We start from the raw sequence: 26,006 nt of genomic DNA, 5'->3' as shown, positions 1-26,006 counted from the left end.
TGGCAGAAAGAGCCTAATCCAGCCACTGACGTAGACCATCCCTTTGTTAAAGATTGAGTGGCCTGGATCCCAAATAGGGAAGGAAGGAGTAATAATACCATAAACCTGCAATTCGTTGACACACGGAACTTGTCAAGAGAGGGGCAGCAGTGTGATATTAATTACGCTGTAACATTTATAAACAAGAGATGTCTGAGTGATGTGGCTTCCATGTCCACACAGCTATGCCCACTCATCTACAAAGCATTCCGCTTACATGGCTGTTTAGCTCAATCGCCTATATCCCCGCCGGCTTGGACTTCTTAACCTTGTAGTTGTTAGGACCGTTATCAGAAGTGGTTTGTGTGCTTTTCCAAATGTCCCTGTATCCTTTTTTAGAAAGGTTGGGAAGGGAATTAAGATTACATTGAGAACCGCCCCCCCCCAACAACCCCCCCACATGTGTGCCATACACTTCTAGGGCATCTTCCTACATTCTCAGTGAATTTTCAACAGCCTCGAAGGAAAGAGATAAAAGGCAGGAAGCACTGAGATCTTGTCTCGTACTGCTGCAGGTGACAGGGACGTCTTTGTGTGCATGCCCACAGGGGCAGGAAAATCCCTGTGCTATCAGCTCCCTGCCGTGTTGGCCAAAGGCATCACCATCGTCATCTCTCCTCTCATTGCTCTGATTCAGGTGAGGCTCAGGGGAGTGAAGAAGAGGGTACCCTGAGGACGTTAGGGAAAGGTCGTCTACACCTGGAAATTTCACTTCTGCTTTCTCTGGTCTTTTGCCTCTTACTTTCCTTGATTTGCTTATCTCACTTGCTGTATTGGGTTTCCAAATTGCCCGTGTGTGGGCTTCTCCACTACGGCGTAGCACTCCGGTGGACTCTTACTCTCCTTTGTTACTTTTTGTCCCAGGGACTGTGGAACTGTCTCTGTATACACATACCCACTCTTTTTTTTTTTTTAAGATTTTATTTATTTATTTTTAGAGAGGGAAGGGAGGGAGAAAGAGAGAGAGAGAAAGAGAAACATCAATGTGCGGTTGCTGAAGGGTTATGGCCTGCAACCCAGGAATGTACCCTGACTGGGAATCGAACCTGGGACACTTTGGTTAGCAGCCCGAGCTCAATCCGCTGAGCTACACCAGCCAGGGCTCCACATACCCACTCTTGACGGGATAGAAGATGCAGCTGGATAGGGAGCTAAATTGATACGGGGACCCCTGGTGTCCTCCTCTATTCTGGCAAGGGCACAGCTGTGACAGAGAAGAAGACAGACTCACTGGGATGTTGTTAGCATCTTCTCTGCGTTTCTGACAGCACTGAGGCGGACGGGCTGCTGGGTCAGCAACGAGGAAGCGTAGCCGTGTAGTTAAGAGCCATCGACCACGAAGAAAGAGAGACGGGAAAGACCAATAACAGTGCCTAGTGCTGGTGCTTTACTTGCATCAAGTTCTCCTTTGAGATGTAAAATTTAATTCCTTCAACAATCCTATTAGATAGTTGCTATTTTTATAGTGGGTGGGGGCGAGTGAGAAAATTGACAGGTTAAGGTTAAGAGCGAGCCCAGGCGCGTGTGGCAGTTGCATGTGCCAGGATTACATCCAGGCCTGTTCGGCGCCAGAGCCAGCCCTCCAAGTGCTTCTTGTATGCAAAGAGAAGATGTACTGGAGGGTGGGGGGGCGTGTTTTATGGCCGGGAAATACCCCAGGGCTTTGTAGTGACTTTCTGAGATCCTGTGGGCCAGTTATACTCCCCGCGGTGCCTCTCCCGCCTCTGCCCTCAGGACCAAGTAGACCACCTGCTGGCCCTGAAGGTGCGAGTGCGTTCCCTGAACTCGAAGCTCTCGGCCCAGGAGAAGAAGGAGCTGCTCTGGGACCTGGAGCAAGAACAGCCCCGCACCAAACTTCTGTACATTACTCCGGAGATGGCGGCGTCCGCCTCCTTCCAGCCCACCCTCAACTCCCTGGTGTCCCGCCACCTGCTGTCCTACCTGGTGGTGGATGAAGCCCACTGTATTTCCCAGTGGGGACATGACTTCCGTCCGGACTACTTGCGCCTGGGGGCCCTGCGCTCCCGCCTGGCGCGGGCCCCGTGTGTGGCCCTGACCGCCACAGCCACCCCGCAGGTCCAGGAGGACGTGTTTGCCGCCCTGCACCTGAAGCAGCCGGTCGCCGTCTTCAAGACCCCCTGCTTCCGGGCCAATCTGTTCTACGACGTGCAGTTCAAGGAGCTGCTGCCTGACCCCTACAGGAACCTGCGGGACTTCTGCCTCAAGGCTCTCGGACAGAAGACCGATCAAGGGGTGAGGGCACCGAGGCGGGGAGGCCGGGATGCCTTGTGGCATGCTGTCCACAGTGTAGACATGGCCGTTGGTTTTCTAAGGCCTGTGCTGTGTCCAGAGTCCTCAGCCAGGCTAGCCGTCGCTGCCTAAGGCGCAGAGAGCGGTCCCCTTGGCTTCCTGGCGTTGTTCCCCTTCCCGCGGTTTCCTCGTCCTAGAAAACTTCTGTGCGAGGCAAGCAGCCAGCCTCCAACGGCGGCCTTTGCAGACCTATTCAGGGTCCATGGGGAGAGGGCAGCGGAGTCAGATTGCTTGGTTTTTGAGCTGCTTTGCTCCTGCATTGTTAGAAAGTGGCAGAGCCTTGCTGGGTGGCCCGCTCCAGAAGAGACTGGAGCCGATGAGAGACAGAGCTTCTGTTAAAGCAGACGGATTGCTTTTTCCAGCGATTCTGTTCTTTTCTGTTGTTCCTCTCTTCCCATTCAGTTGTTTTCCGGCTGCGGCATTGTCTACTGCAGGACCCGAGAGGCTTGTGAACAGCTGGCCATAGAGCTCAGTTCCAGGGGCTTGAATGCCAAGGCCTACCACGCAGGTAAGGCTGCCCAGGCCGCGTGGTCCTCTTCACTGTCAGGAGCCTCTGCGCGAGAGGTCCTCGGGGTCCTGGAAAGTCAGGTGTTCTGACATCTTTTCTAGATACCCAGGAAGAGCTAAAGTGATTGGTTTAAATCCACAAAAGGGGGGTCTAGACGTGAGCGAGGTCTAAAATGAGACCCGTGACTCCTGAATTCGTTTTCTCGCCCTGTGCGCACCCGGCAGCCGGGAATGAGCTCTTTTTTTTTTTTTTTTTCAAAGATTTTATTCATTTATTTTTAGAGAGGGAAGGGAGGGAGAAAGAGAGAGAGAGAAACATCAATGTGCGGTTACTGGGGGTCATGGCCTGCAACCCAGGCATGTACCCTGCCTGGGAATCGAACCTGCGACACTTTGGTTTGCAGCCCGTGCTCAATCCGCTGAGCTACGCCAGCCAGGGCTGGATGAGCTCTTCTACAAGCCCAAGTGTCGGGGTTACGGAAAGAGCACAGGCTCTGGAGGCCGAGGGACTTGGGTTTGAATGTCGGCTCTCATTCATTGTGTGCCGTGTACCGTGCACGGGCTTGGGTCTTTACCTTTATTAGAGGTGAAGTGGCTGGCCCGAGGTCACGCAGCTGGGGAGTGATGAACTCAGGAGTGTGTGCAGTGCCCAGCACAGTGCCAGACCCAAGACAGACCCCAAAGGAAGCCCCAGGGAGAGGTGGATTCCCATCTCCACCTTCCCCTCCTGTACAGGGCTGAAGGCTGCTGAGAGAACGCTGGTGCAGAGCGAGTGGATGGAGGAGAAAGTCCCCATAATCGTCGCGACCATTAGTTTCGGGATGGGCGTGGACAAAGCCAATGTCAGGTGAGCGCTGGTTCTCGTCTTACCTTCCTGATCAGGGCCCGGCGTGGGGTGGGCTGCCTAGCGCTCCGCCAGGGGGACCCGGTCCACGTGCTCCTCCTAGGGCCGGCGGGGAGGGAGTGAGGCCCCAGGCGGGGGTCCCCAGTGCACAGCCCACATGCTGGCTGTCCCTGTGCAGCCGGCTCCCGGTGACTGCGGGGAACGGTTCTCCGCAGGAGGTGGGGCGGCAGGCAGGCCGTCGGGCTCATTCATTAGCACAGCCCCGTTCGCTCGCGTCTTAGCAGATGGGCCCCGTGAGGGCTGGAATGAGGTATCTTAGCCTGCTTCCCGCGGGAAGTCAAGGCAGAGAGCTTGTCCCCATCATCCCTTCCTGCTGCTGACCGACAGGCCGAGGAGACTGGTGCGTCCCAGCCTCCTAGGCCCACACTGCCGCTGTCAGAAGAGTTTCACCTCCAGCCACTCCTGGTCTTCTGGAGACGTCTTGGGCTACAACCTGAAGCCCTTTGTTCTGATCGACGCCAACAATAACGCCTTGTGTGATTTAAGGAGCACCTTTCCGTACGTGGTCTTGTTAAGACTCAGAGTGACCCTGGGTTGGCCAGGGTAGGAATTAGCCTGGGCACTGCATTTGAGGGATCACAGACTTTGTTCATTTCTATTGACTGTGTGGGGGTGACGTCGGTTAATCAAAGTATGTAGGTTTCAGGTGCACGTTCTGCACTACGCCATCTGCATAGCGTATGGACCGGTCACCACCCCAAGTCAAGTCTCCTTTTGAACACCAACTTTGTAACTAGAGTTTGGAGGCTGGGTTCGCTGCGTCTCATTGGGGGCCGACTTTGAAGTCAGGCACCCCTAGCTCAAATCCTAGCACTGCTGTCCCCTTGCTATGTCATCTTGTATAGTTTACATCTCTAAATCTCAAGTTCATTGTCTGTAAAATGGGGCTACCTCACATGACAGGACTGTGACAGCTGAATGAGACAAATACACACACTGGCTCGCAGTACTTTTTTTTTTTTCCTAAGGGTTTGTTTATTTACTTTTAGAGGAGAAGGGTGAGGGAAAGAGAGGGAGAGAAATATCAGTGTGTGATTGCCTCTCATGTGCCCCACACTGGGGACCTGGCCTGCAACCCAAGCATGTGCCCTGACTGGGAATCGAACCGGCAGCCCTTTGGCTCACAGGCCGGTCATAGTAGGTATTTAATAAACGTCATCCTTTTCTCGCTTCAAAGAGATTATAAAGGGTTTTTTCAAAGTTGCCCAGCTCGTGAGTGGCCTAATCTTATTGGTTTAAGTTCAGTGTTTTTTCCCTCGGGATCTCTGATTTGTGGGGATTTTTTCTTTCTCACGTGTGTCGGACTTTCACCCGTTGCTGCTGTGGCCTCTGAACCGGGCTGCCCCACAGCAGGGAGGCCTGCGGATGGACCGCAGGTGTCCTGGCCACGCTTCACGCTGGGTCCTCTCCCCGCCCCTCCCTGCCTGCCTGCCCCGCTCCGGTCGCTGTGGAGAGCCCCGCTCCACCCACTCAGAACCGCTCCTCCCCTCACATCTTTTGCCCCGTCTCATGCTGCTTGTCCCTTTGGGTCCTACAGGTTTGTCGCCCACTGGAACATTGCCAAGTCTATGGCTGGGTACTACCAAGAGTCCGGCCGGGCGGGCAGGGACGGGAAGCCTTCCTGGTGCCGCCTGTATTACTCCAGGAACGACCGGGACCAGGTCAGCTTCCTGGTCAGGAAGGAGGTAGCGAACCTCCAGGTGAGTCCCGGGCAGGAGCAGCCCTTTCTGTCCCAAGCCTCTGCTCGCCAGTTTCACGCAGCTTATTTCTGGACTCAGGTGGGGGTTCTGTAAGCTAGCAAGGTGCTCCTGGGGCTAGACGTTACGGCAAGGGGATTGTATGTTGGCGCGTGAGCATTGCAACAAGCGAGGTCAGACTTCTTCCTGGGAATTTACTTCCTCTGAGTACGGTCTTTTGTGTGCGTGTTGTTTTACATCGTCAAGACCGATCCGGCCTTGTTTCCGTGATCACTGTTACACAGCCACTTTCCCGAGTTGTTACAGGTTCTCTGTTTTTGTTTTTAGTGTTTTTTAAATAGCTGGTTACATGTACATCTTTGTAGAGAGCCTAGAAACAGACCCACGTCTGTAAAGGGTTGGTGTGTGGCAGGTGGCGTTGTCAGTCAACAGGGAGGGACGAACGGTTGAGTGACTGGTGCTGGGAAAAGGTAAATCAGATTCCCGCCTCCCATACCGTACACATGTAAATCACAGACCTCGAACACTGTACATGGGGCGGGGGCACTTGATGGCCTCGAGGAAGGGCCGAGTGTGTTGAGATTTTAAAGGCAGAAACCATTGGGGAAGATACTGTCTGTTTGACTAAATTCACACTGAAAATCTCTGTGAGACAGACACCATAAACAAAGTGAAAAATGAGCCATTGCTGGGAAGTATTTGCAATATTTGCACGTAAGTGGCCGGGTACGCGGAGCACTCAGTGGGTGGGTAAGCAGCGGGTGAGCAGCCGCAGAGAACCATCTCTGAGTCTCACAGGAAAGGAAACCAGGGTATCTAACGACGGGACGAAGAGGTGCTCACATCGCCTAAGAGAGAAATGCAGCTTAGGTGACAGGCTGCTGTTTTACACCCGTCAGGTTGGCGAAAGTGGAAACATCTCTGCGGTCACTTGCGAGGGTGTGGGAAAGGGTCACTCGCAGCGCTGTCCGGAACATGAACTCGTGCGAGTGCTCTGGAGAGACACAGGTGGTGACATGTGAGCGGGGGACGCTGGCGCTCTGTGGCGCAGTGGTTCCGCGTGTGCACGGGCACGCTGTCATGTGCACGGACGCACTGTCACGTGCACAAGGGTGCACGGGCATGTTCCCTGCAGCCCCGTGGCAGTGACAGTGAGGTCGGGCTCCTCCCCGGCGTGCGGGATGAGCACACCGTGGGCCAGTCGCCCAGCGGGGTGGCCTGGGGTGGCTGAGAGTGACCCAGTGAGTCCTCCAAAGCACAATGTGTGAAGTTGCAAAGGGTACATGCAGACTTTCCCTTGTGAGAAAGATGACATACAAGCACTTATTTCTGATTCCCACCAAAATGATGATATAAAGACAAAAAAAATGTATAAACTCGCAGGGTCAGGGGGAGGAGGAGAGCGGTCCCCGGGAGGTAGAAATGTCAACACATGCCTAGAAACCCCAGAGTCTACTAGAAATCTATTAGGATTTATTAAAAACAAACGAACTGGTAAGGTGGCTGAATGCAGTAGAAATGTTTTTAAAAGCAGCAGCTTTTTGCTGCATTTTTGTAAATATTGGTCCTAGGAATGGAAATGAAACCTTAATTTGCAAGAACAAAGCTTATTAAATACCTACGTGTAAAGGTTACAGGCTATCAACAAGAGATTTTTTTTTTAAGCTCCCCAGTTGGTTTTTATACGCAGCCGGGGGCGAGAACCCCCAATTCAGATGAAGAAAACTAAAACCCCGGAGAGAGCAGGCAGGCCCTGGGCGGGTACCAAGTCCGAGTGGGACGATGTAAGACTCTCATTTCTCCTCAGTGAGTGAGGTTCCGGGGGAAACCCAAAAAGGCAACAGGGGTTCCCACGCTGAGCGATCACTGTCAGCGTTCCAGTGCGAGTGCCCCACCCCCCCCGCACACGGGGGTGCGCCTGCCCCCCGAGTGCCTGTGCCCGTGCGTGCCCTGGGGCCTGCATCCACTATTAAACTGGGTCACGTCCTCTACCGTGGTTCTCAGGGGCCAGTTCTGGGTCCTCTGCATGACAATCGCGTGAGTGGTTTTTTGAAAGTATCCACCCTCAAAGGCTCCAGTTCCAGAAAGTTCGCTTCAGTAGTCAGGGGTAGGCCCCCGGCCACTCTTTTCAGCTGCCCGGGTGGTTCTGATGCGCGCTCAGGTTTGGGGGCACTGTTTTGTAAGTGGCTTTCTTAATGTCATTTGATATTTTTTCTTTCATTGTCTTTTGGGGTATAAGCAGTGCAACTATGTCAGACTTACTAAATGGCCATTTCTTTTTTTGTAATTTGTTAATTGACTTTATTGGGGTGATGTCGGTTAATGAAATTACATAGGTGTCAGGTGTGCAGTTCCGTCGTAACACATCATCTGCATATCGTCCTGTGTGTTCGCCACCCCGAGTCAAGGCTCCTCCCATCACCGTTTACCCCCGATTTACCCTCCCTACCCCCCCCCCCCGCCCCCAGTCATCACCATACAAATGGTCATTCTTCGTTTCCAGGAGAAGAGAGGGAACAAAGCATCGGATAAAGCTGCTCTCTTGGCCTTCGATGCCCTGGTGAACTTCTGTGAAGAGCCGGGGTGAGTGACTTGTGTGCGTGTCTCTCCGGGGCGAAGTGTCAGTGAGATCTTTTCCTCCTCCAGCACCCGCCGGTTCGCCAGCTGCTGTGGGGCAGCACTTGGGCCACCAGGGGGCGCCTGCCTGCTGAAGGCCGTGGTCTGGGGCGTTTCCTGTCTGGTGGCCTAGAGGTCGGTACCCTTCCGCTCTTTCCTGGAAGGCCCCAGGAACCCTGGCTGGGTGAGGACTGAGCATTTTGGGTGGTCATCCATCCGTCCGCCCTAACTTACCCCCTTCCGGAGTGGGTGGCCCCGTGAGTGACCCAGTCCTGAGTCAGCGGACCAGTCCCGAGCCACTGGCACCGTGGTCATCGCTGAGCTGGACCACTGGTGGGCTCCACTCTCACCCGGACGAACAGCGGCGGGTGACCCGCCAGTTCCCCTCGCCAAGTGGGTAAGGTGACTGGGGAGAAATCAGCTTTCCTCCCGTCACGCCGGCCCGCCCACTTTCCTGTTTCCTCTGTACCTGCCGGCAGCGGCGTCACCAAGGAGCCGCCGGGTAGCTGCAGGGACAGGCAGGCCGTGGCAGGGCGGCCCCGAGCACAGCGCTGCTGCGCGTCTGCGAGGGGCGTCCGGGGGGGATTCCGGACCAGCCGGCAGCACGGCGCGCGTGGGCGGCCCTTTGGTCTGGAAGGCTCTTAGACTGATGCCTCTGCTGTCGTCGGCGAGATCTCACGGGACAGCCCCGGGAGGCAGATGAGGCAGACGTGGTTGCCGCGGGCTCGGAGGTGAGCACACGTGTGTGCAAGACGTGGCGGCCACAGAGTTCGAGGCAGACGGATGCCGTGGACCCCGGCCCTGCCGACGCTCAGGGCGCATTTTCACATGCGCGCGCGCCGCCCTGGGTTTGCGTGGTGGGGTGAGACTCCGGAAGCGTGGAGCTGGCTGCCGGTGTCCGGCAGGTGTTTGGGGCTCGCTCTGGAAACCAGAGACTCTCATCTGCGCCCTGGGTTCGGTGCCCGCCCCTCCTGTTCGCTGAGGAGCCGGCGGCCCCTGGACTGAAGCGCTTTCCTCCTGCAAGCGGTCCGCCCTCATGCGGCCCCGGGGACAAGAGCAGGTTTGGGGCACCCTCATCTGTGCTGAGGGGTTCGGCTACACTTTCAGGGCCGCCCGCACCCACGGCCCTTGTGACCGGGGGGAGCCCTGTCTGGGCACCAGGACAGGGAGGCACCAAATTGGGCCTCGGGCTCCTGGATGGAAGTGCTGAGGGTGGAAGGGCCAAGTGTCCTTGCTGTTGGTCAGTGTCCCCGCTGCCGGAAGCGGCCCTGGCCTGGTTCTTGTCTGGGAGGAGTCTGGGCTCGGTAGGGCTGTCCAGAGGGTCGGCTGCCACATGCCAAGGGGCTAGGTCTTCCTGGGGGCCTCTACCCTGATTCCTCCTCTTAAGTGTTGGGGGGCCTGGGTGCCGGCGGGGCTCCGGTCGCCCCACGTGCAGCCTCATCCCCCGTACGTCCCACGGGAGGGTCACGGGCTCCAGGACCGGCAGGCCCTGGGGCGGAATAGCCCCGCCGGTGTCGCTGGGTCTGACGCTGCTCTGTGAGTGCGGGGCGTGTTTCTGCAACGCGTCAGTGGTGTAGAGCAGGAAGGAACAGCCCCTTCCCCTCCGGACATTTGCCCCTTTTCTAGGCACGTCTGGGTTTGCGGCTGGAGGTGAGGCAGCCGTTCACTAAGGGGAGCGCCTGGCAGCGGGGGGCGGGCCGGTGTGGTGGCTCGGGCGGGGGTGCGCACATCCCCACAGAGAGAGGCGGCGGCGTTGGGCCCGGGGTGCACGGGGGCACCTCTGGGACCAGGAGCAACGGCCCTGGGGCCCGAGGAGGGCCGCCGGGTGGGACGCCAGCGGGCTTCCCCCGTTTCTTCCTGCCGCTGCTTCCTCTGAGCTAAGGCCGTGGGGGGCGTTGGCTTGTTCACGGATGGCAGGGCCCTCTACCCTGTAGTGGCAAAAGGATGGCGATTGGTGTGAGGCACCCTCCGGCCCGCAGGCCGGACGACTCGTCCGAGAGGGGAGAATGGTTCTGGGGTGCAGGCCTGGCTTGAGCGGGACTCCCGCCGTCTCTACCGGGGGAGCCAGCAGCCCAGCAGCACCCTCTGTCCCCCTGCTCGCTTTGCTCCTCGGTCCCTTCGTCCGTTCAACCAGCAGACACCGGTGGGTACCAACCCCGCCGGGCCCACCGGCCCGGTGGACGCGGTGGGGAGCCCAGAGGGGCCCGCCGTCCCCGCCTTCTGCGGTGCTGGGTCCAGTGAGGAAGACGGGCCCCTGTCAGGTCGCCACACGACAGTGTGTAATTGCAGACTGCTGAAAGGGCTTGGAGGGAGAGGCCACGCACCGTGCCTGGGGAGTGCGTGACAGGCGGCACCCCCTTCCCGGCCCCCAGAAAGTCAGGTCACGACTCTTCGGAGCGGCCGGCCTTCTCAAGCGGAGGGGACGCACCGAACACCATGGCGAACGACAGGAGCAGCAGGACCGTGGCGATGAACAGGCCGATCACGGCCAGGCCGCCCTGGTCCCAGGGGTTCTCCCAGAACTGGTCCTTCCAGAGGCTGCTCGGGACGGTCAGCAGGGTGTCCATGTGGACCTGAGACGGGGACAGAGGCTCTGGGTGCAGGGGCCTCTCCAGGGCCCTGTCCCAGGCGCTGCTGGCCCCCCACACCCAACCCCGGCCCCGACTCCACCCCCTGCAGCAGCCTCCGGGTGCCGCTGGCCCACCTCTGCGGCCAGCAGACCCTGGAGCGACGGCGAGTCCCTGGGCTCGACGCCTCCAGCCAGCGACGAGTGGACTGTCCTCCTCTGTAGGAACAGGAGTGAGGGCGGGCACCGACGGAGGGGCCTTCGGGCTCTTCCCGGCCGCTGCCCCTGGACTGGCCAGTCCTCTCCTAAGCGGCGCTGGGATGGGTGAGGACTTCCTGTCCCACCCCTGGGACCGCCTCCGCTAAAGCTCTGCTCGGGGTCCTTCCTGTTTGTCCTGCCTCAGTGGCCCCACGTTTGGGAAGCACGTTGAGGGATCAGCGTGGATGTGGAGGAGTGGACCGACTCGAGCGGGGACCTCTGTAAACTTCCTGCGTGGCAGCTGCAAACGGTGGGGGCCGACGGGGGGAGGGGCTCGAGGAGCTTCTGGAGGCACCGCTGAGGTCGGCTGGAGGGGGGCAGGCCGAGAGGGGAGGAGCCGTTACCTGACCCTGCTGTCCGCACTCCCGCGGGCTGAGGCAGGGCGGAGCTGGGTGAGGGTGAGGGGCGCGCTCTGGGGGCCCCGCCGGAGAGGTCAGTGGGTAGCCAGAGCTGCACTGGGCCTCAGAGAGGCACCTGTTGGGAGGAAAGGGTGTTTTTACTGCCCAGTGGCCCTTGGCCAGACTTCTTTGCTCTCACCTGAGCACAGGTGGGCCGGGGCCCATTGCCTAGCAACCCCTGGTTCCGGCCTGCCTTTCGCACTTGCCCCCTCACCTGCATTCTGCCCTCCTGTGACATCATGGGGCCGGTGGGGGGAGAGATGGGACCCAGGGCCTTTGCCCCAGGCTGCCTGTCTGCCAGGCTGGATCCTGCCCCCCCCCCTCCGCCGCACCTCTGTCTGGGTGAGGTGTGGACTGCTAGGACCCGCCCAGAGCTCAGGCTCCCCTGCCCGCGGTGCGGGGTGCGCGGCTCACCGCGGCTCCCACAGGTACCTCCCGGAACTCGTTTCTGGGAAGGAGTGTCACCACCAGCGAGGCTCTGGGTCCTGCTTCACGTGGCTGGCTCCTACCCCCCGGTGTGACAGGGCAGCCGGGACGTGGGAGTGGAGGCAGGGCCTTGGCTCGTGAAAGCTGGTGGCCGCCACGCACTCCTCTAGGAGACAGGGTTCAGGTGCCCGCCGTGGCGTGTGAACCAGGAGGGGCAGGCCCTGCCTTCCCAGGGCTCACATCCCCGCGCACTGGCCCTCGGCCTGGCCGGTGGGACCATCCAGGGACTGGTCTGAATGCCTATGCCCAGGCCCCACCCGGACCACGTACCTCGGTCTCTGGGCTCGTCTGAGCCCCGCATGCCAGGCGATTCCAGCATGCAGCCAGGTGCGAGGAGACACCAATGGGCGAGTTCGGCGAAGCCCCTCTTAACGATCACGGCTCCGCTGACCCGGCCTGCCCCGCACTCTGCATTCTCTCCTGGGGAACGCCTTGACTAACGCCCTTGGCCTGCTGGCCGCTCCCAGCCCGCGGCTGGTCCCTGGTGCACCCCCGCGCTTCCTCCCCATCATTACGCTGGGCGCTTATCGAGAGTCAGCCGCCTGTCCCCAGACCTGTTTGTGGCTGCTGTCACTGTTGTCACTGTAATTACATAATTGCACTTAGGAATTACACAATGCACTGAGGCAACAACAGTGGCCGAAACCCCAATCTTGCAGCTGGGGAGCAGGTTCGGCCACTCTGGCCAGGAGCCCCGCCGCCCGCCCTGGCTCCCCGCCCGCGCTCCGAGGCTGCGCTGCACCCCACTCGGGGCAAGCGGGGTGGAGGGAGGCCCTTTCTGGAGTGACCTCTCTGACCACCTCGGAGTAACTTTGGAAACACTCAGCTAACATTCCCGTCGAAATATTGATGCAGACAACAGTAAACATTCTGTAAAAGTCCAGGAGGATCTCACACTCACGTTCTTTGCAGTTGCCTTTAAGCTTTTGCTCTGCATCACGGAGCAAAACTGGGCAACTCAGGAACTCCCGTCGGCAAACGCGCACTCGGGGAAGAGCCCCGGGGTGGGGGGGGGCACCACTGTCAGTGCCTGTGCCAGAGCCTGGCTGGGACCGAGGGGCCGGACACCCCTGGGAGGAGGGGGTGCACGGGGAGACTGGAGACCGTGTGGGAATTGAAGTGAGGGGTCAGGGCTCCGTGGAAGGTGGCAGGTCCCAAGGGAAGCAAGGATACCGTCTGCAGGGATAAAACTAATTTGTCCTCCGTTTTTTTCTGCTCTGGAACTGGTACTCCCCACACGCAAACTCCGTCAGCCCCTGTGAAGGTTTCACTGTAGGTTGCTGTCAGACGTCAGCGTTTGAGAAAACAGATTCAGGAGAGAACCAGTTCCTGTGCGCTCTGCCAGGTTTTGCCCGTGGGATTCTTGGGGACCTTAGTATACACGACCTTCCTGTAGTGTCTGATAAGGCATGTTGTGCGGACGGTCAAGTGCATGGATCTTAAGTGCAGAGTGAAACCCTTCTGAGGAACCGGGAGCCCCCAGAGGTCACAGCTGGGGGGGGAGGGTGGGCACGAAGGGACCGGGAGTGAGCCGGGAACCTGGCTCGGACGCTGCTGCAGCGACCTCGGGGGCTTGGTGCAGGGTGCCGCCCTGGCAGCGGGAGTGGGGAGATTTTGGGTCTGGAGTCAGCCAGACATTCTCTGGGCCCAAGACACCCTGCAGGCCACCGCTCCCATGGCCCCCACCCACCTCGCCGCGCCTCTCTGTCTGTCTGTGCTCTCCCACAGTGGAGGTGTCGCTGCCGCCTCTCCACTCCCGTCTGCCCCAGAGCGGCCCGCGCTGGGAGCGGCCCGCGCTGGGAGCGGCCTGTGCCGGGAGCGCACCGTAGCCCGCTGCCGAGTGTGGCGCTGGAGCAGGAGCAGGTCTGGCTGGTTGCGCTGAAAGGGACTGAAGCCTGCCCTGGACTTGGCCAGATCGGTGGCGGGGCTCAGGGTGCCCCAGTTTGCCGAGGAGTGGGGAGGGGCCAGCCTTCTAGGGGCAGACACAGTGTCTGACTGGGACTCAGCAGTTAGGTACTGCCTGGTCTGGTGGGGAAAAATGCAAACAAACCAGCCAGCCAGCCTGGCGGTACCCAGGGCTGTCCGTGTGGCCCCCACCTCTTGGCACCTGGACCAGGAAGCCAGAGTCTTCTAAGCGAAGAGGTTCAGGTTGGGCCACCTTCAGGAAGGGACGTCCCTGATGCTGCTGAAAAGCTGCTTCAGGAAAAGTCTTGGGGGACGGGGGTGGGGTGGGGGGGTGCTGCGCTGTTGGAGGGGCTCCTGAACCCAGGGCTTCCCGTGGCGCCCTGCCCCCCCACTTCCCTATGCGTTACTTCCGAGAGGGCGACCTGGTTGGGCCCCACCCGCGCACCGGGAGGTCACTGTGAGGCAGCTCTGGGTGTGGGTGTCCGGGCTGGTTGACGGAGGGTGATGGAATCGGAGGCTTATCCGCTCTGCAGCTGGGAGGGCCTGGGCCTGGGCACGGCGAGCAGGGCCTCTGCTGCCGGCCTGCGCTGGGCCCAGGGACTGGCTCTGCCACCTTCCTGCTGGTCCTGTCACCAGGCAAGGGCCTGGCCCTGGGCGGGACTGCCGGGGCCAGCTGGGAGTGTGTCGGGTTTTGACCTTGTGCAGGAAAGACTTCACAGTGCGAGTCCAGGTGACTGTGAGTGTGTTTATTACAGCTGGGCACAGAGAAACAAGGGAGGGCTTGGACAGGAGAAGCCACCGGAGAGCCCAGGCCGGGCTGCCTCTGCTTCCTGGGAAGTCGGAGAAAAGGGGGCCTTGGGGCCGGGTTCAGGGGGTCCACTGGGCACAAGCTGCAGGCTGCTGCTGCCCATTTTCCCCTGACTGCAAGTCTCGGGGCCCCTCAGAGTTCGGGAGATGCTGCCTGTGGGGGAAGGGAACGGCTCGGGCTGCTCCCCAGCTGGGCCCTCTGTCTTGAGGCGCGAGTATCCCTCTGGCAGGCAGCAGTTTTAGGGGCGGTCTCCAGGGAGGTCTCCGCAGGTACGCATCAGTTCTCCAGGTGCACCCTCTCAGGACCCTGGTCTCCACGGATTGGTCGGTGACAGGGGGTCATTAGGCATTGCAGGCCGGCCCTGGCCTCACCCACCTGGTTTTGCTGCTTTTCTGGGCCTGGGGCTGAACTACAGCCGAGGCCCAGGTGCCATCTCCAGGGGAGGCGGCCAGCTCCCGGCTGTGAATCACTCGGCACGTTTGTTCAGCCATCTGTGTCAGTTTCCCTGTCCACCCTGCAAAGGGACTCTCCCAGCTTTTCCTGTCCTGCCTCAGGTGGACTTAGGCTCCCTAGCGTTGCTGAGGCTCCGTATCCTCGTCTTTAAAATGGGCGCGATAATGCCGCCTGCAGCACGGATGCTGTTGTGAGGGTTCGGTGCACCCGTCGGCGTCGGAATCCTAGGACGCCGCCTGAGCACACGTGTGAGCCCTCAGTGGTTCTAGCTGCCTTTACGCCATCACCGGCATCACCATGGCTGTCCCTGTTCCGCATCCCGTTCTTGGGTGGTCCCGGCGGGGCGGAGGGCGCCGGCAGACTCCTGGATTTCCTCTGTCTTGTGTGCAAGCACTTCCTCTCCGGGTCTTCAGCCGAAACCAAACCGACAGGTCCCGGGACACCAGGAAGTGAAGCCAGCCAGAGAAACTGCTTCTGCTTGCCCGCCAGCTCCAGGGTGGCGGTGACGGGTGGTGGCAGCGGCTGGCGTCCCCTCCCCACTCCCTGTTTTCTGAGCAGACCGGGTTCTGTCCCCAAGCAGGCAGAGCACGGCTGCCCGGGCCACGGCAACAGAGGCGTGTGAGAAATGAGGACCTTTGATGGCCCTGGGGTCCGGTGGGCAGGAGGGGAGGTAGCGCGGAGCCGTCCCTCCCCTGCCGTCACCCCTGGGCGGCGCCTCTGCCTGGAAAGCTCTCTGGCGGGGAAAGCAGGTGGAGCGGGTGGCAGGGCCGGGCTGCATTTCAGCAGGACCCGCCGTTACAATGGCCCGTGTCGCTCGGGGCCGGCCCCCGTGCAGAGGAGCCACTCACACCCGCAGAGAGCTCACACGTGCTCGACCTAGGTCGTCTTAGCTTATCCCCACAGGCTCGCCCCGGGAGGCAGTTACCAGGACTGGCCCCTCGTCACGGGGAGAAAATGTGGCTCAGGGAGGTGGCGTAGCTCACCTGCATTCCCACAGCTGGCGACTTGGGGAGGGGGAGACTTGAACCCTGGCAGTCTGGCACACAAATGGGGGGAGGGTGAAGGCGCCGGGACACAGGTCGTGGTCAGTTGTAGGGGCCTGACCTGTCTTCTCTTTCTCCAGAAGTTTGGGAAAAGTCGGGGGCCTGAGCCTGCTAGTGCAAGGTGAGCCTGCTAGTGCAAGCTGTGCCCGCCCGAGTTAATGGCAGTGGATGCTTTTAAGTGGCGCCTCTGAGCCAGCACCTGCCTGGGGCACACACAGCGTCTGTCACTGCAGAGTGGGAGTCTGGGGGTCGGAGCTCGTTAGCAGCTAGTGCTTGACCAGAGCTCCCCCACTCGCCTCACTGGTTCCGCGGCATTCCCTCCTGGGTGGCCTTCGTGCCTGCGCCTTTTCCAGCTTTCACGGGCACGGGGAGAGCAGGGGCCTGAAAAGATAGCCAGCCACTGGTCACGCCCCTGGAGTTCTGGCATGTGACCTTGCTGATGCACTGATGCACGGGGCACAGCCCAGGAGCCCGGCGCCACGGAAAAACCCCCCCGAAAAGCTGTTGCTGGGGAGAGACAGGCCAACACTGGCTGGAGTATCTGCGCGGCCCGCGCTGGTGGGGGCGCGGGGTCCCCCCGCCACTGCACGAAGTCCCCGTGGTCGGGCCCTCCTCTTCGGCGTGGTGCAGCAGAACCCCGGGGCCAGCTCCCCGCAGGGCAGCAACCCGCTCCTGTGTTTCGTTGACAAGTGCAGGTAGGCCGGCACCCGGGCGCTTGACTCCGTCCGTGACACCGCCGGCCCCTCCTCCGCGCCATGTTCACTGGCGGGGGGAGGGAAGCTTTAGGACCGGAACAGCCCTTGTTTCCCCGACGAGCTTTCCTGTCTCTCGGTCCGGTCCTTGGGCAGGGCCCGCGCTGTGACAGTGGATCTCGGTCTTGAGGGGTCAGGGCTGCGGGGTCAGGGCTGCAGGGCCAGGCTGACACCCGGGCCGTGGCCCCGGCAGACTCCTCTCCAGCGTCTCCTCGGTTGGCCTCCGTCCCTCATGGCGGAGTCACCGCCGCGCCTGGGCCTTCCTGCCCCTCTGCTCCGGGCAGCAGCAGTGGGCGCAGCAGCAGCTACAGGCGACCAGCAGCAGCAGCAGCAGCACGGCGGCTGGAGGATGCGGGGGGGGGGGGCGGGCACAGGGAACCCCAAGGTGAGGAGAGAGAGGATGCCTGCCTCCTTCCGAAGCAGCCCCTCGGAGGTGTGGGGGCCCGGACCCCCTCCCTGCCGCACCTCGTCCGCCTGCCAGGGCTCCGCTCCCTCCGTCCCCGGCTGCAATGCTGGGAGCCTCTGGTGCCCAGCGCCACCCAGCCCGTCACTCAAGCAGCACGTCTCAGGACTGGGGGAAACCCCTCGTTTCTGCTCCTCCGCCTGGGAGCCCCCAGGCCGCCCCCACCAGCCCCCGGGCCCACACCGTGGTCTCGTCCCCGCCCCTCCCCCTCCCCCCGGTGCCCGGAAGAGCCGGGGAGAGGCTCGGGGCCCCACCGACCGACCTGTGAAGAGGACGATGACGGAGAAGGCCACGATCTCCACGGGCTCCGCCTGCGGCAGCCTCTGCAGCTTGAGCAGCAGCCTCTGCCCCACGGCGCTCACCTCCTGCACGAAGTCGGCCACTGCCATGCCGACCGGGGTTCCCGCGGGGTTCCCGCCGGGCTGCGCGGAGCAGAGACAGGGCCTGAGTCCCCGCGGGCCGGGGCCAGGGCCGGGCCTCCGCCCTCTCGCTCCCTGCAGCCTGCAGAACGGGTTTGTCGGCCTCGGCCCTCTGGGTTCTGGCGGCTCTGGCGGCTCTGAGGGGGGCGCTGCTGGGGAGCCCGTGGGGCCCCTCTGCTCTGCGGCGGCCGCCCGCCCTCACCTGGCTGGCACTGCCCCCCACCTCTCCACCCGCCCAGCTTCTTTGCTCACACGGAGTTCTCCTGCCGGGAGGAAGGGATGACACTGTGTCCCTTCAGGTTTTCCCCAGGGGTCCTCTTCAGAATGGGACCGGGCACCCCAGGGCTAGTCTGGCCAATCCCTCCCTGCCCTGCTGGCTCCGGCCCGCGCTTCTGGGCCGCCGGGAGGGCCGCCTCTGCTCTCACACCTGCCCCAGGTGTGTGGCGGCTCGGCCCACTGGCTCTGTCAGCCCGGGAGGCCCAGGCCCGGTCTGTGAGTCGGGCGTGAGATGCGGCAGAGCCCCCTCCCCCAGGCCTCACCGCGGACATGGGGAGCCAGGGCCTTTACACAGAGACCAGGGGCCGCGTGAGCCAGCCCGGCCCGGACCCGCTCCCCAGGGCGGCTCCAGCCCCGGAGAGGCCGACAGGTGGCTAGGGGCGTGTGCCAGGCCTCGGGCTCCAGTTACGGCTGCCGCGTCCCCCGCCTCGCCAGGCGGGCTTTCCCGACGTGGCTGCGGTCCCTGGAGCCGGTCTCTCCCACAGGTGCCACCGCCCCGCCCCCGTCCTCCCTGCGGTGTGCGGCCTTTGTTCCAGCCCCTCTGGCTGCCGTGGGAGCCCCCCACCCGCTACCACAGCCCACCCCACTCCTTCTAGGGCAGCCCCGATCGGCAGGGGTGGGGCCTCACACTGGCCCGTGTGTCCCTCGGGGGGCCCCCAGGACACTCCTGCCCCTCTTCCGCCTCAGTCCCTCAGGGCCTGGCAGGCCACCGGCACGTGCCGCCTGCATCGCCGCCTCAAAGTAATTTCTCCAGTGGTTCTGTCATCTGCCTGCCGCGGAGCACCGCCTGTGCCACCCGTGGTCTGAGCGCTGCCCCCCTTCCTGCTCTGCCGACGGGACGAGTCCCTTCGTCTCCGGGTCTGTCCCTCCCTGTAATGCGGGCCAGACACTCGTCCTTCGAGGCCGCCTGGCAGCGCGGAGCCTGGCACAGGGAGGGGCCCAGCTCACATGATGCCCTCTGGGCGGGGCCTGGTCAGCGCCGGCGAGCCGGGCGGCTCTGGGGGCCAGTTACTCCTCTGCGAACACTGCCCGTGACCCTCCTCGAAGACCTCGGGGGAGTTCCGCCCGGGTCCTTCGTTCCAGAGTGTTCGTGGCGTGTGAGGTGAAGGCGGGGGAAGCAAGCAGGAGACGGGGGGCTGCTTTCATGTGGTGATGGGAGGGCAGGCGGTGACGGCTCCCAGGAAGTCAGACCGACGGCTTACGGTCAGAAGCAGGAGGCTTCCACTCCAGAAACCTCCCATCTCCCCTCTCAACCCACCCAGGGTCGTCCCGCCTCCGCAAAGGAGGCCAGGACCCCAGTTTGCAGAGGTACTGAGGCGTGGCCTCCTAGAGCACCACAGGTTACTACACCACCTGCCTCCTTTCTTTTACGAACGGGGACGCTGAGAGCTAAGAGGGGAAGGGACTTCTCGGGGTCACACAGCAGGACAGGGTCAGGCCGGCGTCCCCGCTGCTGCCCCCCGCCGTCTCTCAGTGTGGGCCTGCCTCGGGGAGCCTGCTCTCTGACCAGCAAGATAAGTCAGCTCCGGACAGCTGACCGCGGGCACTGCCCCTGCGGTGCGCCAGCCCCGTGACCTGGGCCCCAGAGCCCGTTGGAAGCTGGTGGGCTCTGCGCGCGCAGCCCCGGCCCACCCTCCGGAGCCTGGGACCCTGCTGGTACCAGGCACACCACTCACCAGGCCAAGGCCACACCTGCTCTGTGGGAACCACCAGAGGCACAGACCTCGCCTGCCTTTCTGTCTCGGGTGCGCCGAATTCCTTCCCAAGCATAGGGTGGATCTCGCTCCCGTGGTCCCACTAAACCGAATCCCCCCTGTTGACCAGTGGAGCGGGCCTTTCCCTTGTCCCGGGGCCTGTGGGCATCCCTGCCCCCGGGGGCCCTGGGTGGCCCACAGCCTGCCTGCTGGGCCCCGTCCTGGGGGAGAGCACACAGGGCAGAGGCACAGGGCTGCTCCTCTGGCTCCAGTTCCGGCTGCACGGGGTCTGGCTTCTGCAGCCCGATTGGCCCGGGGCCTGCACTGCCTCCTGTAAGGCTCAGACACTCCTTAACCGGGGCGGGCAGTGGGCCGGGGGGAGCTTTCTCCCTAGAGAGGGCTGGCAGAGGGGCGTGACCTTCAGAGCAGGGAGGAGGAAGGTGGCCCTGGTTGGGCAAGGGCAGAATTGCTGCACGGGAAAGGCGGGGTTTGTTGATCGGAAATTGCGGCTCTGAAGTCAGCCACCCTCCGGGGACTTGTGACAGCGGAAAGCTGCTGCGGACTCCCGCCCAGGGGGCCCGCGCCCCGCTCTGGGAAGACTGCCGCTCTGCGTCGCAGCGGCAGGCCGTGGCGGGGGACAGCATCACGGCTGTTCGCCCAGGGCCTCTGGGGCCCCGGGTGAGCCAGCCTCGCCCAGGCCAGGGCCGCTCCCTGGACCCCGTCTGCACGGGGAACGGGAGTGGGGCCGCTGGACAAGGCCCTCCTGCCCCAAAGACGGACGAGGAGCCCCCGGGCTTCTCAGTGGAGGTGGTGGCATTTCCAGCTTGGGCTTGAGCGGAAGGGTCCTGAGCGGGACCGCAGGGGGTTGGAGGGTGGAGGGGCCTCTCTTTCCTCAGAGGCAGAAGGCACATTCCGGCGGGTCTCAGGTGGCCTTCCCAGCGGGCTATTTAAAGCAAGGCCAAGGGGGCGCCTGGCGCCCAATATAGCCAGCGGCAGTCAGGTGACCGTGTGGCTTGTGCCCTGGCAGTTGCTCTGCAGGGAGCCCTGAGTGTTCCCAGCTGCGGCCCCCGGGAAAGTGGGCGCCCTGGGGCCGGCTGCCTCCCCTCCCTGCACCTTCCCGGGTCGGAGGGTCGGAGGGAGAAGGGCGGGAAGTCCAGTTTCTCTGGTTTTCTGGTCTCTGTATCTCAGGTCCACCAAACTCCTTCCAAAGCGTACCTGCTGCCTGTGAACCGGGGAAACCAGAGTCCCTCCCAGCCCTGTGCTCAGTACTTCATCCGTGGGAAACGGCCAGAGCAGGCGGTGACTTTCCCGGCCCCGGGGTCTGGGGAGCAGCCCCAGCTGCCTGCCTGCACAGCCCTGCGTGGAGCCTTCCCGGGGTGCTCCAGGCTGCGGTGGCAGCCAGCGGAGGGGGCAAGTGAGCGAGGCAGAGAGGAAGACAGGCAGAGCGGGCGGACCAGGTGACATTCCTGTGGGTGTCATCTCCTGGAGCAGGGCACCTCCAGACAAAGCCGTCAGGGCAGATACCTGCCCTCCTACTGAAGCTTCCAGTTTCCTCCTGCTGATACTCCAAAACTGATACTCCAGCTCCCCGGGGGCAGCAGGCAGGTGCTTTGGGGACTGACAGGTGCAGGTGTGGATGGCACAAGGCCCACAGGGTTTCCTGCTCTGCCTGGTTATTTCCTGGTTATTTTGTGGTTATTTTGTCAGGGCTGGTTTAAGGCCACGCTCGCCCCCAGGGCATCGCCTTGTTTGGGAAACAGCTGGAGTGAATAACAACCCAGGCCTGTGGGAGGCCTGGCCGGTGAGGCGGCGAGCGGCTTCCGCCCCCCCCCCCCCCGCCGTGGCCTTGGCTCCAACTTGCTGTGGGACGTGGACACTTGAACCCTCGGCGGGTCCCCCTTCCCCGGCCCTGTGGCCTTTCAGGGCCGGAGGAATCCCTCGTGCTGCTGGCGATTACTCCTGAAGACCCAGAAACTGGGCAGTACCCTGCTGTCCCAGCTCAGGGACCGTGTTCTTGTCAGGGGACCCAGTCCAACTGTGTCCTGTGGGCCCAGAGGGGTCTCGGGGGGAGGAGCCAGCGGGTGCAGCCATGGGCTCACCACGGCCCCTGCCGGCTCGGGCGCAGCCCCACGCCTGTCCCTTCTCTCCACCAGCAGCTGCCCGGCCACCAGCCCAGGCCAGATCCCGCCGCCTCTGCTGAGCCGGGAACACTCAGGCTGACCCTCGGTTTCCACTCTTTCCTACAGCGTGTTTTTCCTAAGTAGATACCAGCCTGTTTGCTTTGGGGAAGACATCGGGGGGGGGGGTGCGGGCGGGGAGGCAGGCAGGAGGAGTCAGCCGGCCTTGGCTCCCAGGGCCCCGCCAAGGAGGGCCCCTCTCCGTGCTGCGTGGAGAACCGTCTTGGGGTCAGGCCAGCCTCACGGGGTGCAGCAGAGGGCTGGCTAGCAGGGCAGAAGCTCCCCCAGTCTCCTCTGTTCCCTGTCTTCCCCTTCTCCCCGCCCGACCCTGGGCTTAGAGTCTGGCCCTCTCGTTTCTGGTGCGGCGTTTGGGGAGACCTGTGGGCATCTCAGTGAGAGCCTGGGGGGGCCCCGGGCCGAGAACCCCTGGCAGTGAGCTGGCCAAGCTGTTCCTGAAAGGACCCCCCCTCTCCCGGGGTCCCCCTGACCTAGGTTCACCTTGCCCACCGCCAGGGAATTATAACTCTGAATGTCAGAGATTGGTGGAAAGGAAAGGAACAATTTATTCGAAAGTTACACAGACTTAGAGTAATGACTTGATGTCTTTGTTGAAATCCCAGAGTCCCTTAAAACACCCACAAACACACACAGTCCTTCCTTCCCCACTTTGCCCGGTCTGGGGTACCGCATCTCAGGAAAAGAAATAGAAGTCCGTGGCTCAGGCAGCCCCCGGTTCTCCCCAGTGATAATGTGCGCGGTTGGGAGGCCCCCCGGGGTTCCCAGCACCATCAGCTGTGTTGCTGTGACCTCCAGTTCTCAATCCAGACCCGCGTGGCACCTTCTCAGGGCGCACCAGCAAGAGAGCCCTTTCACCCCCTTCCTTCCCGCAGCGTCTCTCCCGCGTTCTTCCAAACTGCTGAGAGGGAGCGCCCCGCATCGCTGCTGCATCTTGCCTCCCCGCTTCCTGAGCTGCGTGGTTCAAGGAGCCCCCAAACCACGGGGTCAGCCCTGCAAACCGCGTGGCTCCCACCCCTGTGGCTGCCGCACCTGGGTTTAAATCCGGGCGCGAATCTCCCTCGGCAGGCCCGTCTCTGACTCCGTCCACAATCAGCCACACCTGCCGGCTTTCCGTGTTTTTCCAGCTTTTCCGAGCTGCCACCGTGAGTCCAGGCAGGCACGGCCCCGTGGCGTGGAGCCGACCTCCTCCTCCGAGCTCTCACGCAGGCCCTGTGACCAGGGGGGGTTGCCTCCCAGTGACATCCAGGGTGGAAGTCGCTCCCATCCCCCTGGCCCAGGGCGTGGCCACAGCTACTTAACTTAGAAACCAGCTACAAGTTCCAGATATGTCAATGACCGTTTTTGTGGTTATTTGCGCACTGTTGATATGCAAAGTAACTCTGGCCCTGCTCCACGTGTCCCATCCCTCGGACAACTGTACATATTTTTGACATCTGTGTTTCCTGGACACTCTGAGTTCTGGACCCCGTTACAAATCCCAATTGGGGGGGCCTGGCTGCACCCTGTTACAAAGCCCCTCACAGTCGGTGGCAGCTGCTGCTCTAGTCCTGGACACAGATGGGCGGGGTGCCCTTGGGGGTCAGCAGTGGCTGGACAGACCTTGCCCCGGGCCTCCGGGGCTGGGGGAAGTGGGGTCAGGGCAAGCTCTGCCTCGACCTGGGGGAAAGGGGAGGCTCTGGGGGCAGGCGGTGCTTCTCCCCCAAGCCGGGGCAGCCACATCCCTCGGCTGAGCCCCCTGATGGGAAAAGCTTAAAGTAACTTGCAGAGGAAGCAGGCACCCCGGGCCCCTCCGCCTGGTCGGCCAGCAGGGAGGAAATGCCCTCAGGGAGGCTGTGGGTCTGGCCTCTGGTCCCCTGTGCTGGGTCCCAGCAAAAGCAGGGAGAGCCCAGGTCTGAACAGGAGGCCGTCTGGAAGACGGACACGTGTGTGTCGTCCCCCCTCCCCCCCGTAGTAAACTGTGGCCCTCCACCCTTGGGGCAGGGGGCTCTTGCTGCTCCGTTCCCTTCATTACCCCCCCCCCCCGCCGTCTGTGGTCACTCACCTGGGAGCTCAGGTGTGGGTGCTGGGGGCGGACGCAGGTGCTGGGAGCCAGGCACTGTCAGCGGGCGGGCTGCTTCCCACAGGCTGCCGCCGGCACCTCCTCTCCTCAGACGCCTCCTCGGTGACCCGGTGCTGCTCCCTGGACGCCGCTCCTCTGGGCCCGCGGCTCCGTCAGCTGCTATCTGGGCTCCAGCTTTTCGTTGGTCGTCCAGGAGAGCCAAGTGTCAGATTACACAGGGCGGCCACTGTGCGGGGGCGGGCGGGTGCCGGCGGGTGCCGGTGCCACCGCTGTTGCCTGTGCGCGGGCCGGGGGCCCTGCTGGGAGCTCGTCCTGCCCCAGGAGGTCTGCAGGAATGCGCCGGGCTCCCTCTGGCTCGTTCCTCCTCTTCCTCTCCCTCCTGGTGGGTGTGTGCTAGGCCGCGTGGGCCGGGCCAGGCCTGGGCCGGGAGCTGAAGAAAGCGAGGTCGGCGTTCTGTTCCCTGGCACAGAGGACCCCAGGGAGGTTCCCGCTGAGGTGTGGAGTGCGGAGGGGTGTGGAGTGGGGAGGGAGGGGGCCCCCAGCACGCCCAGCCCCTGGGCCCCTGCCCTGCCCTCAGGAGGACTTTTCAGCTGGAACCCCCACCAACCCAACCTGCACCTCAGGCAACTCCCTGGCTGGTCCCTCCCTCTGGCCTCTCCAGAGAAAGATAGTAAATAGTGGGGGAGGGGCCGGACCACCCAAGAAGCCAGGCCCCTGGGAGGTATTCTGGGGAAGAACTTGGGAGTCCCAAGCGGCTTGGGAGTGGCCCGTGCCTCGAGCTCCACAGGCCTGGAGAGACTCTGTGGGTCCCCTGGGCCCTTGCTGCTCTCTGGGCTCGGCTGCTGGGACGGGCTCCAGGGCGCAGTGGCTGGCCTGGCCCTCTGACACTGGGGACATTGGGCTGGGCGTGACCAGCCTGTGCCTGGAGCAGGGCAGGAGCGGACCCCAGCCTGCATCTCCGAGCCGTCAATGGAGCCCTTTGAGTGCGAGCACAAAACCCCAGTGAGTCAGGGCCTGGGAGGGGCTGCGGTAGGAAGCCAACCTTGTGGCCACGCCACTTGGGTGCCAGGGCCTCCCAGAGGCGGGACGGGCGGCCACTGTGCAGAGAGGTAACAGACTCTGGCGACAGAAGGCGGTACACATTGGCTTTAGGAGCGGGGGTGACAGCGCCCTCTGGCGGCCGCCTGGCTGTCTCGGGCTGCTCAGCGAGCATTCTCCACCCAGCTAACAGGCTCTGGGCACTGGGTAACAATCAGCTCTTGTTCCCGGAGCCCGCTCCTCGGGGCCTCGGGGCCTCGGCTGCTTACAGTGCTTCTTGCACCGGCGGCTCTGGTCCCCGGTGTGGCACCTGGACAGTTCCGCTCCCCACTGTCACCACATTCCTGCGGCTGGCCTGGCCATTTGTAAGGGACTTGATAGAGCTGTGGTCCCTCCCGGGGCCGCGGCACCTGCCCCGAGGACTGACCCTGCCCTCCTCCTGGGGAGTCAGAGTAGAGACAGCTGGCAGCCGGCGCCCTGGGGGGCTGCAACCCTGGAAGGCGCCGGGAGGCGGGCTGTGCCGAGGCTGCTGCTCCTCGCTGCCCCGCCGGGACTGGCGTGCAGTGCGGCGCTCAGAGCCGCTGGGTTCCTGTCCTCGGGCAGGCCCCCAGGACTGTGATCACGGGCAAGGCAGAGGCTCACTGGGGACAGCAAGGGAGAGGACACTAAGAGACAGAAGCAGAGCTGAGCCAGGGCGGGGCCACCTCCGGCCCTTCCCTCACTGCAGAAAAGAGTGACAGGCAGCAGCAGGGAGCCCTTGCCGGGGTCCAGGTGCTGGGGGAAGGGCCTCAGAGTGTCGTCTCTCAGCCCCTGGGGGCCGGCGCGCTCTCTGCACGTTTACAGGTGTACAGGTGAGCGAGCGTGCTTCGTGCTGTGCTTCGCTGGGCGGGGTCCAGTGCTTTCCCCGGGGCTGCAGCCTCAACTGCAGAGCCAGCCTCTGCACCCAGGGCCCCGCCCCTCCCAGGGCCCCCTCCGCCAGAGGACAGAGGGGAGCAGGGCCCAGGCCCCGAGGGGCGATGATCCACAGAGAGAGAAGCGAGGCAGAAGCAGGGCCGCACTGCGGCTCCTCCGGGCTCCCACGTGCCACGCGGCCGTGGGCAGGCACCCTCACCTCACCCTC

General features: G+C 62.6%; 3 protein-coding genes across 7 annotated transcripts in view; 1 reads left to right on the top strand and 2 right to left on the bottom strand.

The window, feature by feature from the left end:
• Nucleotides 1-26,006, top strand: part of RECQL5 (RecQ like helicase 5) — a 31,384-nt gene that overhangs the window by 1,083 nt on the left and 4,295 nt on the right. The window contains exons 2-7 of the mRNA XM_045836872.1: nucleotides 555-676; nucleotides 1,774-2,292; nucleotides 2,752-2,857; nucleotides 3,592-3,703; nucleotides 5,298-5,460; nucleotides 7,961-8,040. Coding sequence (XP_045692828.1) covers nucleotides 555-676; nucleotides 1,774-2,292; nucleotides 2,752-2,857; nucleotides 3,592-3,703; nucleotides 5,298-5,460; nucleotides 7,961-8,040 — 1,102 coding nt within the window. The remainder of the gene's footprint in view (nucleotides 1-554; nucleotides 677-1,773; nucleotides 2,293-2,751; nucleotides 2,858-3,591; nucleotides 3,704-5,297; nucleotides 5,461-7,960; nucleotides 8,041-26,006) is intronic.
• SMIM6 (small integral membrane protein 6) lies at nucleotides 8,047-14,985 on the bottom strand. The gene is made up of 5 exons (XM_045835986.1): nucleotides 14,870-14,985; nucleotides 13,606-13,753; nucleotides 11,242-11,309; nucleotides 10,778-11,033; nucleotides 8,047-10,646 (listed from the first exon to the last, which is right to left on the bottom strand). Exons 1-5 carry the CDS (start codon nucleotides 14,983-14,985, stop codon nucleotides 10,455-10,457), a joined length of 780 nt encoding a protein of 259 aa, XP_045691942.1. The 3' UTR covers nucleotides 8,047-10,454.
• On the bottom strand, nucleotides 14,423-24,338 carry SMIM5 (small integral membrane protein 5). 5 transcript variants are annotated; one of them, XM_045836874.1, is made up of 4 exons: nucleotides 23,831-24,338; nucleotides 22,819-22,998; nucleotides 17,468-17,627; nucleotides 14,423-17,084 (listed from the first exon to the last, which is right to left on the bottom strand). In XM_045836874.1, exons 3-4 carry the CDS (start codon nucleotides 17,592-17,594, stop codon nucleotides 16,984-16,986), a joined length of 228 nt encoding a protein of 75 aa, XP_045692830.1. In that variant the 5' UTR covers nucleotides 17,595-17,627; nucleotides 22,819-22,998; nucleotides 23,831-24,338; the 3' UTR covers nucleotides 14,423-16,983. The 5 variants fall into 5 exon arrangements, with proteins under 5 accessions (XP_045692830.1, XP_045692829.1, XP_045692833.1 ...); XM_045836873.1 differs by lacking the exon at nucleotides 22,819-22,998; XM_045836877.1 differs by lacking the exon at nucleotides 22,819-22,998 and having other exon boundaries at nucleotides 17,468-17,633; nucleotides 23,832-24,338.

This window comes from Phyllostomus hastatus, unplaced genomic scaffold (assembly GCF_019186645.2).
Source record: "Phyllostomus hastatus isolate PE091 unplaced genomic scaffold, TTU_PhHast_1.1 phas_contig_210, whole genome shotgun sequence".
Taxonomy (NCBI): Eukaryota; Metazoa; Chordata; class Mammalia; order Chiroptera; family Phyllostomidae; genus Phyllostomus; species Phyllostomus hastatus.
Note: the sequence above shows the minus strand (reverse complement) of the source record. Positions and strands in the feature narration are given on the sequence as shown.